Below are 13,088 nucleotides of genomic sequence, written 5' to 3'. Positions count from 1 at the left end.
TAACTCATTAGCTACTAGATAATCTGTGTACTATGCTAAATCTTTATTTTACAATCCTTCCAAGAAGCCTTGGAAAACCTTAGTTCTCCTGCCCTGCTCATGTTGCTCAGTAATGGGAAGGACTCCTGGCTTAACTAAGCACATGGAGGCAATAAGACATTTCTTGCCTTCTCTGCATGTGTTCTTTGTTCCTACTCAGGAAATGGATTCTAAGAAGGGGTTGGACTTTGGGTTGGCCTCAGTGCTCAATTAGATTTTTACTTCAAGTTGTGGCAAGCTGTGGCTGCCACTGATTTCAGTGGCAGATATAGTTTTGTTTCTTGGCTCTGTCAAGATAAAAGTACCCTTTTTTGTGTACAAGCTGCTGTGAGAACACTATCACTTTCACATTTAAGACCCCTTAGAAAAATAGAACATAATGTTTGAATTATTGGATCTGCTTTGGTTTACCAATGTTGAGAATGCAAAGTTCTCAGGATGAAACGAGATACGGTGTGAAATTTCAGATCAAGAATCAACGTGAAGGAGTCAGCCTTGTTGGGTGTCTTGATATCAAGATGCAATGCTGCTGTGCTGGCCCAAAAGTATTTTGGAGTGAAGTCAAATTTCTGCAGAGAATTCATGCTCAATCCATCCTTGACATGCCTGTGACATTACACCCCATAATCTTTATGGAAATATGCTTATGATATGGATATTGCATAATTGATATATTTTATGCAAGATGGGTCTTGTAAGGTGTCATCGGAAATATATAATTTACTGATTGTGATTATCCAATTTGTATGTATGTATCATTTCTGTATCTAAAGTTAAGAATATCGACTATGCAACAATTACAATTGTGTGTATATTTGGGAGACGCCCACCAGACAACAGGCCATCAGCTTTGATGGGCAATTAGGAAGAAACAGTAAGACTTCAGAGTTACTAATCTCTCTCCTTCCTGAGAGGTGTCCTGGGACATGGCTGTGACACTACTAGATCAGGTGGTCCTGTCGCCTGGTACTAAACACCATCTTGGACCTGTAGTAATTTTCCACTAAAAGGAGGGGGAGGTCAAGACTGGGAAACAAGATTCCTGCCTTATGTAAAGCTTATTTAAGGCTGGGGAGTAAGACAAACAGGAGTCTCCCTTCTCACCCAAGAAGAAAGACTGCTGAAAATACCTGAAGGGACAAAGGAACTAAGATAAGGGGAAGGCAAGGGCCGAGTCCAGACTGAGACAAAGGAGTCTAGTCTGTAAAGAGAAATAACTGGAACTCTAAGCTACAGAAACTCTGCTTTCTTCCTAAGATAACATTTAGGGTGAGAAATTACATTTTGTAACCTGTTTCTTTAGTGAATTAAGCCTAGTTTGCGTGTTTTGTTTTATTTGTTCAGTAATCCGCTTTGTTCTGTTTGCTATCACTTAAAATTTACCTTTTGTAGTTAATAAACTTATTTCTTGTTTATAACCTAACCCAGTTTGTGCAATTCATATCTGGGGAGGGGGCAAGAAGCTGTGTATATTTCGCTTCACATTGAGGGAGAGGGCAAATTTTTATGAGCTTGTGCTGTGCAGATTTTTCTATTCAGCACAAGACGATATTATTTTAGGTTTATTCCCCAAAGAGGGTGTGCACGTGAGTGCTGGGTGAATCCTCTCACATAGAGCCGACTTCAGTCTGTATCTGCAGTTGAGTGTGGCCTTACGTGTGTGTGTGTGTGTGTGCGCGCGCGCGCTGCCAGGGACCAGAGAGCCTAATTCAGCAAAACAGGCTAGTGGAGCTAGTGAAATCCTAGTACATCTGGTGGCATCCCAGAGGTGGGGGGGTCCAACCCGTCACAATGCCCAAGAGCGTCTCATTAAATCCTCAGGAACTATATTTACTTTTAATGATCATACCTAGTGTTGAATTTTACGTTGATATAATGAAAAATATAAAACTCCTCTTTTGGTCAATATTATCTCTGATTTTCTTATGTTATTCTGAAGACCATAAGGAGCAGCTAGTGTGCCCCCCTCCCCTGCATTAGGATGCAGTAAGTGTTAGGATAAGTATGCAGTGTGTATTTGGTGAAAGAGTAGCTTGAAAACGTCAGAGATTTATCTGCAACTGCTCAGCTAAGAGCCTTTGAACAACTGACTTTATTAGTCAAATTATCACATGACTGGAGTGCAATTATACAAAATAGCCACTAGGGGTGGCAGCATAAATGTGACAGCAGTGTAGGAACATGTTCACTTGTCATTATTAACCATTGCACTGCAAAGTTACTGTATGATTCAGTAGAATAAAGTCCTTTCACGGACATGACACTGTGTATTTATGTTCTCTGACATGTCACTGAGGGATCACTTCACTAGGAATGGGGAGACCATTGAGAACAGCCTGTATATTTGCTACTGCTTCTTCTGTCATCATACGGGTGGCTTGGACTGTAGCAGTTCCAATGTGAGGAGTTATGATAATGTTCTTTAATTTTAATAATGGATGATCTCTGCAAGAAAAAGAAAGGACAGAATAATTAGAGGTGAATTTTACATTGCTACTGCCATGTTCACTCTAACAGAAAAGGGCCAAGCCCTAGGGCAGCAGTAACTCTGGCAAAGTCTTGCAAGTGAGGAAGGGGTACCATGATGCACAGAGGGTTGCACAGAGCAGCGGGGAACAAAATTGCCCACCACTTCTCCTGCATGGGTCTTCATGTCAGTCAGCCTGCTACAGAGCTGCAATACATGAGAATAAGGGGCTAATTTGTCAGTTGCTTGCGCATAACAGCCTGAAGATTTGACCTCAAGCAGCTTACAGGAATTTGTAGATGACAGATATTGACATTACAAGCATATTTTTGCTCTTTCTAATGCGCATGCACACAGACTTTAAAAATTTGGACATAAGCAACTGGCCCATGGCCCCTGAGAGAGTCAGGAACAGAACCAGGATTGGAACTCAGGAGTTCCTGGCGCCTAGTCTTGTACCCAGTAAACCAGAACACATCTCTCCCACAAAAATATGCAAACACCTATGTAAAATGTGATTTGGATTTGAAGATCGTGTCTAACATATTCCCAGAATTTTGAAGAGATGCTGAAGAATTTAAGAATGTTTTCCAGTATTAATTTGTAATGCAAACAATTTCTGATAAATAGAAAACAGTTTTCTACCTTGGCAGAGGTTCAGGGTATGTCACATCCAAAGCTGCAGCCTTAATAATCCCATTTTGGAGAGCTTCCACCAATGCATCATGATCAACTACTGCACCTGCAGTAAAATGATAGTGTCTTATTGGTACAGAGGAAAACTAATCTCCAGGTAAATTCAGTATCTTTAACTGAGAGGAAAAGGTCTCATAATGCAATTTAAAATACTATGGATTTATATCTCATTATAAAAACAAGGCCGCCTTCTAGTAATGGTTAACCAAACAAAGCAAAGAATGAAATTTTTTTTATTAGCAAGACAGCATGGTCCAGTGGACAGAGCACTGGATTGGGATTCGGGAGACTTGGTTCTATTCCTGGTTATGCCATTGACCTGCTCTGTGATCTTAGGTGAGTCACTTTACCTCTCTGCGCCTCTATATCTTTTTCACTCCTTTACCTAGTTGTCTATTGAGACTGAAATCTCTTTGGGACAGGAACTGTCTCTTACAGATTTATATAGCTTTGAAGACCAGAAGGGACCACAGGGATCATCTGGTCTGACCTCCCACATAATACAGGCCATAGCACGTCCCTGAATTAATTCCTGTTTGAAATAGAGTGGATCTTTTAGAAAAACATCCAATCGTGATTTAAAAATTGCCAGCACAACCCTTGGTAAGTTGTTCCATTGGTTAATTACCCTCATTGTTAAAATTTTCCACCTTATTTCCAAGTCTGAATTTGTCTAGCTTCACTTCCAGCCATTCCATTCTCTGCTAGTTTGAAGAGCTCATTATCACATTTTTTTCCCTCATGTAGGTATTTATAGAGTGTAATCAAGCCACCTCTTTACCTTCTCTTTGTTAAGGTAAACAGGTTGAGCTACTTGAGTCTATCACTATAAGGCATGTTTTCTAATCCTTTAATCATTCTCATGGCTCTTCTCTGAAACCTCTCCAATTTATCAACTTCCTTCTTGAATTGTGGATACCAGAACTGGACACAGTATTCCAGCAGCGGTTGCGTCAATACAGAGATAAAGTAACCTCTCTACTCCTCCTGGAGCTTCCCGTTTAGGTCTCTAGGATCACATTAGCCCTTCTGCCACAGAGTGGCACAGGGAGCTCATGTGCATGGGGCTAAGCCCATGTAAGAGAATCAGAGTTCTCCACACATGGGATCTGCCGCACTCTACATCTCCACAATTGCCCCAACCAAAGGTGCTGAAGGCACCTTTCCCTGACCCAGTCTAAACTCTCTGGGTTTTCTTCTCTGCATCCCACAGTCCCCTTTCCCTGCGGCTCTTGCACAGAAGCTGTGAGAGCGAAGGGGTCACTCTCTTATGAATTTGTGTGGTGCCAAAGGGGCTCCAGCCTCAGTTAGGGCGCTACACGTTACTGTAATACAAATTATAATGACACAATTTAGTACAGAAATTCTACTGTACTAGATAACACTCTCAGTGGGCAGTGGGCTGCTCTGGCGTTCAGTTCATCATGAAGATATTTGTACATTTTCCTTAGATGAAATAACCCTGAGTTAAAATCAGAGGTGCTGGACACTCACTGAGCCCCCACAACTCCTGTTGAGAGTAGGGTTGCCAACCCTTCAGGATTGTCCTGGAGTCTCCAGGAATTAAAAATTAATCTTTAATAAAAGATTATGTCTTGTGTTGAAACCTCCAGGAATAGGTCCAACCAAAATTGGCAACCCTAGTTGAGAGGCATAACAGCATGGGTTGCCCCTTAAGGCCTGGAGGCCTGAGGCCAGCTAATCCTGATTACTAAAAGAAATGCTGTAGCCCATCTGTGCAGCATTGACAGCCTTGATGGGGCCTGATGGCAGACAGCTGAGTCACTGGAACTGGGGGAGCAAAGGGACCATGGCCCTCCACTTTTAAAACTGGGAGGGCCAGGACCCCCACTTTTTAACAAAAGAAACATAAGCACAGAATTTATGTCCCCCGCAGATTTTTTCCCTCCACAAAATAATAGATTCTGCTGGGGAGACGCTGCAATTACACTGTTTGCCCACCAGAGGCTCAGCCACAAGAAAGGGCTGCTGGCTCACCCCTGGAGCAGCCAGCCATGGAGAGACAGGGGGCACTTTACAAAAGTTCCGGTGCCCTTGAGCTCAGTCTTTTATAAAGGGCAGTAGGAAGCTGCAAAGAGGGGAAGTTCAGGAAAGTGGAGAGAGTGAGAAAGGTTGCTGCAGGGGAAAACTCTAACACTATGGAAGTTTGGAGGCTAGAAGCAAGGGAGCTGGAAGCTCTTGTGAGGAAACCTGGATGGGGTTTGGGCCTAAAGGCCAGTGACAGAAGGCTGAGCTCTAGCTAGGAAGAGCTGGAAGGTGGGTTGTGAGAGCATACTGGGACAGAAGAAGAGCTCTGGCTGTTAGAAAAGACACCAAAGCTAAGTAGGGACTCTTGTATGGTGATGGACTGTATATGGGACCCTAAGGTTCCATACACACTATTTGTGTGATTAAACTGACCCCAGGCAGGGGTGATGGTAACTCAGAGAGAAGCCTGTGTGCAGTCCTTCAGGGGACCTGAAGGGCAGGAAACAGAAGCAGGGTATTGCGGGTGGCGTCTGGCCATGAAGGAGTGCTCAGGAGGCAGCCAACCCTGTGATAAGAGGTCAAGGGGAGCTGTGGATGTTCAGCACTAATCAGCATTTGGTCTATAATTCATTATTTATTATTAGTTAAGTGCCAGCTATCCTGTATCCTGAACATAACATGGAGGAAGTCACAGACCTGGGCTGAGAGAGCTTCTTGATGCAAATAGACAACATTCAACTCCACCTTAACTATAAAACCGCAACCAGTGCTTCCATAACACCCTACCTCTGCTGATGTTAATGAGAGTAGCAGTGGGTTTCATCAGCTCTAACTCCCTTTTCCCAAACAATTTGTGTGTCTGAGGTGTCAGGTTCACGACCAGTATCACAAAGTCAGATTGCTGGAGCAAGTCTTCCATCTTTTCACAGTAGCGGGCACCAACAGCCTGTTCCTCCTCTTCTTTTCTGAGGCAAAAAGACCAGAATTATCTTGAATTGGTAAAAAAGAAAACCACTTGCTGCTGCTGCTACTACTCCACCCCCATGGAGGATGGAAAGAGTGCATAGTTGCTATGAACCAATGTCTCTGCTGTTACAGAAATATAAAATAGGGAACAGTGGCATAGAAAGAACTGGGTGATTCCTACAATCCTATTTGGATTGGCCTTCAGTGAGGACTCTGGTGGGGAGTGGGAGTGAGAGAAGTGAATACATTAATCCTAGGGGCGTTGAGGGAGGAATGAAAAGAAATGACATTTCATTGAGAGCAATACTAAGCATGTTGATATTGATTATACTTATTTCCTAGTAGAATTTCAGTGAAAAAACAGGAATAGAAGCATCTCAGTGACCCCTTCTGTGTTTGTTAGTGGAAAATATGCTTTGTTCATGACCATGTTCTCATGAGGACTTATGTGGCCTCTCAAGGGAGAGTGTATAATGCCATGTGAGAGGATAGCAGATGAGCCATTTTTTGAAACGATTAGAACTGTTCAGTGGTGCTATAAGAACTTACCATGTTAAAGTGTGCTCAAAACTCAATTAAGTGACACACAAATAAACATGCTTTTAATTTATATATTTTAACATCAAGAATTATTTGAACTATGCTATGACCATCAATCATTTTCTCTCTCATTACCCAGCTATAAGGCAAAAAACAGAGCTCCTTACTCAGTTTATACATGGGCCTTGTTAATGGGAATTTTGCCTGTGTAAGTACACGCTGAGTAAGGAGTTCAGGATTTGGCACACAGATTGGAAATAGCTGCAGGGTATACAATAGGGTTACCATACGTACGGTTTTTCCCGGACATGTCCGGCTTTTTGGTAATCAAACCCCCGTCTGGGAGGAATTGTCAAAAAGCCGAACATGTCCGGGAAAATACCGGCCGGGCACTTCCCCTCCTGCGGCTGCTCTGCTCCTCCCCTGACTCTTCGGCTCTGTTTAAGAGCCAAGCTACCCGAGGGCTACCGGCTTCGGGCAGCCCCCATGCCTCCGGACCCTGAGCCGCCGGCCGGGCACTTCCCCTCCCGGGCTCCGGGGGCGCAGGGTCCAGAGGCAAGGGGGCTGCCCGAAGCCGGAGCGCTCGGGCAGCTCGGCTCTTAAACAGAGCCGAAGAGTCAGGGGAGGAGCACAGCAGCCGGAGCCCGGGAGGGGAAGTGCCCGGCCGGGGGCGCAGGGTCCGGAGGCATGGGGGCTGCGCAAAGCCCGAGCGCTACTGGCTTCACGGTTTGCCGGGCAGCCTCTAGACCCTGCGCTCCCAGCTGGGCGCTTCCCCTCCCGGGCTCCAGCTGCACTGGGGAAGCGCCGGCCGGGGGCGCAGGGTCTGAGGGCTGGCCGGCAAACCGTGAAGCCGGTAGCGCTCGGGCAGCCCTTTTCGCGTGGCTGGGAGGGAGGAGGGGGAGTTAGGGTGGGGACTTTGGGAAAGGGGCGGGGAATGGGCGGAGTTGGGTGGGGCCGGGGGTGGGAAAGGGGCGGGGCCAGGGCCCGTGGAGTGTCCTCTTTTTTTATTTTTTAAATATGGTAACCCTAGTATACAATATACAAGTGATATGCAATATATACTGGCTAGCATGTGTATGTGCCACTGCCTTCTCTGAATGGAAAGTCAGAACTTCTCAAATAGACAGGATTATCACCCTCTACGTATACTTGATCCTGCTTTAGTGCAGGGGGCTGGAGTAGAATACTAGATGATGCCTTGAGGTCTCTTCAAGCCCTACGTTTCTAAGATTCTAGTGGCTGATTAGAAGGTTTAAACTCTACAGCTTGTGAAGATCCTCCTTTAGCTGAAATGGGAGTGCTGTGTTCATGGAGCTGAAACTCTTCAGTTCTTTCTGATGCTGCCTGTGTGCAGTTCAACCATGAGGTCTTTTTATGGTCTAGGATTCATTACAGGTGGTAAAACAGACACTGAACGAAGACAATTTGAGAGGTCACTGCAGACAAGAACATTAGCCTCTGGAGTTGAAGACTGCTGTAGCTCAAAGAATTTCAATGTCACTTTTTATATCACATTTTCTGGTTCTAACATGCATTTTGCTCATTAAATCCACTTTCTGCTGCTGCAACATGGGAGTAACAATGAAAGTTTATTTATCCATAAAAACAGCAAGGAAGTTTGCAAGTTTTCATTTCTTTTAACAAAATTGGGGCAACCCCCACCAGAATGGGCGGGGGTGGAGGTGAGGGGAACCCACTTTGTAAAGGAACTATGTATTGCTGACCCTTTCTCTCCTGATATAGATATTTAAATAGTGCTTAAAAATCATGTTGAATATATGATACTAACCTGTTCCATTGTTCTTGGCCAAAATTTTCAAACTTGGCTGCCAAAAGTTAGGCACTTAAATTCATATTTAAGCATGTAAATAAATAAGTGACCTGATTTTCAAAAGTGCTGACTACTCACAGCTCCCTCTGAAATCAACAGGAACTGTGGTTGCTCAGGACGTTTGAAAATCAGAGTGCTCATTTAAGTATCTAAAGATGGATTTAGGCACCTAACTTGTGGCAGCCAAATTTGAAAATTCTGACCCCTGACAATGAAGGGAATTCTCATTGGAATGAGGCAAGGAGGATTTGGCATAAACTGGGAAAGAGGTTCTTTGGGCAGGTTTTGTAACAAAAAGATCTATGTATAACTTTTAAAAGAATCAAAAATATAATCTGCTCTAGTTCGCATCACATGCACTTTCACCTCTGGTTCCTGCTGTGGTACAGAATTTTCATTTCAAAAGCTTTGGCCCTCTTGGCCACCTTATACCCAATGCTGCCCATGCCGATGATACCGAGAGTAGCCCCAGTGACTTCAGTTCCCAGCCAGTCAGCAGCAAAATGCTCAGTCTGTGGAGAAACTGCAATCTGACAACCTAAGAATAAAAAATGCTGAGTGAGAAATGGATTCTTGGTGGATGAATTCTTCCCTGTTTGTAATATCCTCTTTGAAGCTTGAAAATAACTTCTCTTTCCCTGCCAGTTCAGACATTTTCCATTAGACAAATCTTGATTTTCTATCAGGGTATATCCCACTATTCTCCTCAGGGAGGTACCAAGACATAGCTGAAGTAATGTAGTTTTTTTTACAGGGCGGGTGGTGCGTGATTTTGAAACAGATTAGGAGATTAGGTAACAGGACAGAATCTTGTGCATTGCAGAGGCCAGCTCAACAGGGACTCTCTGCAAACTGTTGTGATGGGGACTTGGGGCAAGGTGGGATGAGGGAAGAGTGGGACAGTGCCCAGGGTATGGGAGAACTGCTGTGTTTCCGTGGGATTCCTTCTTTTCAGACTCCACAGGCACTCTCCCCTCCACTAGGGCACAGCTTGCTGCTTCAGCTATGCACTGTGCCAAAAAGTTGCCCCTTAGAGCACAAGCTAACAAAGGCAACACAGTTAGCATCATCAGCGATTCTAACATTATTCTGGGAACAGGGTTTATTAATTTGAGTTATTTGCTGTAGCAAAGCAAAATTATTCAGTGGATTTCATAGCAAATCATCTTCTCTGGTGATGGAGACCCAAGGCCTGATGTCCACTGCCTTGCACCCTTGTGTAGTCTTTTACATTGATGCAAAGAGGGTATTAATGAGTGAAGAATTTTAATTTGCTTGCACTTTGCATAGTTGTAAATAACTACATAAGGTGCAGGCAGTGGAGAATTAGAGTGCAAATTCTAGTCCAAACAGTAAGCCTTGTACTGTACATAAATCAAATCATAGGCAGTTTTAAGCACCTAATTTAGACAGACGCCTTAATTCTGTTGCCATTGCCTTCAGTAGAAGCTGGATTGGGCTCAGAATATCAAAAACAATATAGAAAAAGCAGGACCACTTGAAAAACTGAATCTTTGCAGCTTTCCTTCCTGTAAAGATTCTTAAACATTATTTCAACCAGATAATCTGTGGCAGAATGAAAATAAAATATGCCAGAAATGTAGCTGACATGATTTATGGAAATAGCAGCAAAGGAATTAAAAAAGTTACCTTCCACTAGCCTTCTGGCAGATGCCAGCATCAAGGCCATCCCAATGTCTGCTGTGGAGTCAGAAACAGCGTGTGGAGTATTGGTCACTTTAACTCCAAAGCTCGAAATCAATTTTAAGTCCAAGTGATTCACTCCTACCCCAGAGTTTGCAATCACCTTTAAGTGAGGTAGACTCTGGAGGAGCTCCCGGTCAACAACTGGTCTGCCCGCATATATGAAAACAGATTTGATCTTTTCACTCAATCTTTCTTTGTTTTTAAGAAATTCCTTCATGGTGATAAGGTGAAAGTGTTTCTTCAAGAGCTCCACATGGCCTTCCAGCACACCACATACACCTCCTATTTCAAGGATCAAAAGACCAGGCTGCTCTTGCTTTGCCATGACCTGCGAAAAGGATTAAGAGAAATATGCCCTTGAATATGAGAAAAGAACATTTTTGTAAAAATACCATTCAGTAGGTATACCTATCCCACACCGGTCCAGCAGGGGTTACCCACAAGCTGGGGGCTGAGGAAACCACACCCCTTCACCTCTGCTGGGCATGCTCTAACTAGAACCAAAGTATAAAAGGGAGTAGTTCAGCTGAGTCTCGTCTGGCCACCGATGAGAGCAGATGTGTGTTGAAGGCTCCAGCTGGGAGGCTGCCAGAGCTCTAGGACACAGAAGCCAGTTGTGTTGAGACTCCAACACACCCGCCGCCGAAGCAGCGGAGAGACAGCAGAAGCCATGAGGCTATGAAGTGGCCCAGAGAACAGAACTGTATTAATGGGTGACCAAGACTGATAATAGAAGTGCCGGTTCCCTAGGGCCGTGGGTCAGGACTCAGTGGAGAAGGGTGGGCCCGGGTCCCCCTACCCTGGTTGTCCTGCCATCGGGGGCAGCCGATGCCCAGAGGGGTGAACTTTGCCACAGAAAGACAGCCTTACTGATTCTGGCCATTGGGCAATACTGCCCTGAGCTTCAGGGCCACGACATACACCCAGGCCACTTGGGCTGTCAAATATCCACTTGGATAACCCCCTGCAATCCGACACCCTGTGATGGGGTGTACCTACCCCGTGACAGTAGGGATAATTTAAACCCACATTTGTAAATCTGTACTTAGTGTAGCTACATACTTCCCTTAACTACACAATGTAAATCCAGAGTTACTAACTTCAAGTCAGTGGAGTTACTCTGGGTTTACACTGGCATGAAGGCCTGATCCAGCCATCAGTGAACTCAATGGGAATCATTCCAGTGACTTCAATGAGTACAGGATTAGGCCATGACAGAGCAGACCCCATCAGGCCTAGTGTCTGTAGGGGTGCTAAGAGGTATAACTCTGAATTGTCCCTCATTTCCAGAGTCATCACTCATTTTAGTCCCAAAGTTACTTCCATTCCACACAATTTGGCAGACCCTCACTTTTATTTTTGAAAATTATTTATCTCAGTAATAAAGGATCAGGAAGACAGATTATTTTAAAAAGTCATTTTAAGTTGTCTGTGTGTCCCTCATTTCAGGTCTCTATCACACATTACATCTAGATTTGGATCCTAGCAGATTGAGAAGTATGCTAAAAAGGATCAGAGCCTGTAATCCTCAACAGGATTCTGACCAGTCCATGCCAGAAGCACAAGGGGTAAGGGGACATTCCTTGTGGATTTCCCCTCTTGCACATCCATGCAGGGATTATCCAGAATCCAGGCATGTAACAAGCTAGCTGCCCAAGTACATACTTATGGTCCCAGGAGTACGTACCTATGGTCCCATTCTGATGCCTGTGCTGCTGCAGTTCCACTACTATTTTTAGCAAGCTAGCTTGATCAAAGCTAGCTCCGGTATGCCTACAAGTGCTGCAATTGCACCTCCTGATTGCAGTGTAGACATATACCCACAATGGTCCAGTTCACTGTTCCCCTGCACTTTGAGGAGTCATTTACACAAGAGCAAAGTGGGTGCAAAATGCTTCCCCTTTCTGATTTGGCAGTGCCTTACAACCACTTCGTACTGGTGTATAAAGAGCTCCACAAGAATTGAAGAAATACTGAATGGGGCAACTCAAAGTACATAAAGTTAAGCTTGTGCATAAATTATTTGCTGGATCAAAGTCACTTATTGTGGGGCTACTTGAGAATATTTTGAGGTAAATTAGTGGCAGAATGGAGACAGATATACTGAGATAGTAAACAACTTCTTTGCTTTCTGTTTGTGATAGACAGATGGATGAGACACTGAGATATATGCTAAATACCAATAAAGGAAAAGTTTTTAAAACGTCAAATAAATACTATGAGCAATAGTATACAATATCAGCCATCATCTGAGTTATTATATGTCTAAACTGTTGCCTGACTATAACCCTGGAGCAAGGACTGTCTCTCTCTCTTTTGTTAGCACATTGAGCACTTAAATAATATTAATGTCAACAAATTAAAAATATTTAGGGGCAGTTTGTGCAGGGTAGAAGGGTCCCCTTGGTACTAACCTTGGTTTGGGGAGCACTTACTCCTGCTTCGCCAGTGCTGTTTGGGCCAGTCCTGTAGCTCCACCTGGCATCCATACTCCTCTTTGTCCAGTGATGCACATGACAAACAGCTGGATGAATAAGTCTACCAGCCAACCTTGGGCAGCCAGTGGCCAAGTGAATAGCTTCTAGCAAACCGAATGCTTTAACGCTAAACAGAATCTTTCAGATGTCCACTCCAGTGTGTTAAAGGTAAACTTGTCAAGGATATGGCTATTTTAATTTTGGACTAGTATCATCTGCTGTGTCGCCAACCCTCATTATTTTATCATGAGACTTGCAATAATTGGTATTTTTCTTAAAGCCCCAGCTCCTCAAATCACTTGATTATGTGAAAAATTAAAGTAAGTTTCTAGCCCTCATAGCTACAGAGAAAAGTTTGAAAACATGACCCCTAAAA

General features: G+C 44.0%; 1 protein-coding gene across 2 annotated transcripts in view; it reads right to left on the bottom strand.

Moving 5' to 3' along the window:
* Positions 1-2,129: 2,129 nt before the first annotated feature.
* The window catches only part of LOC135873351 (glyoxylate/hydroxypyruvate reductase B-like), a 15,074-nt gene continuing 4,115 nt past the window's right edge, over positions 2,130-13,088 (bottom strand). For both annotated transcript variants that reach the window (XM_065397781.1, XM_065397780.1), the window contains exons 2-6: positions 10,179-10,563; positions 8,895-9,066; positions 5,978-6,156; positions 3,152-3,248; positions 2,130-2,484 (exon numbers count right to left, since the gene is read on the bottom strand). In XM_065397781.1, the coding sequence (XP_065253853.1) occupies positions 2,328-2,484; positions 3,152-3,248; positions 5,978-6,156; positions 8,895-9,066; positions 10,179-10,560 (987 nt within the window). In that variant the 5' untranslated portion in view covers positions 10,561-10,563 and the 3' untranslated portion in view covers positions 2,130-2,327. The remainder of the gene's footprint in view (positions 2,485-3,151; positions 3,249-5,977; positions 6,157-8,894; positions 9,067-10,178; positions 10,564-13,088) is intronic.

The sequence above is a fragment of the Emys orbicularis genome, chromosome 2 (assembly GCF_028017835.1).
Source record: "Emys orbicularis isolate rEmyOrb1 chromosome 2, rEmyOrb1.hap1, whole genome shotgun sequence".
In the NCBI taxonomy this organism is placed as follows: Eukaryota; Metazoa; Chordata; order Testudines; family Emydidae; genus Emys; species Emys orbicularis.
This window is presented reverse-complemented; position numbering and strand designations above follow the sequence as displayed.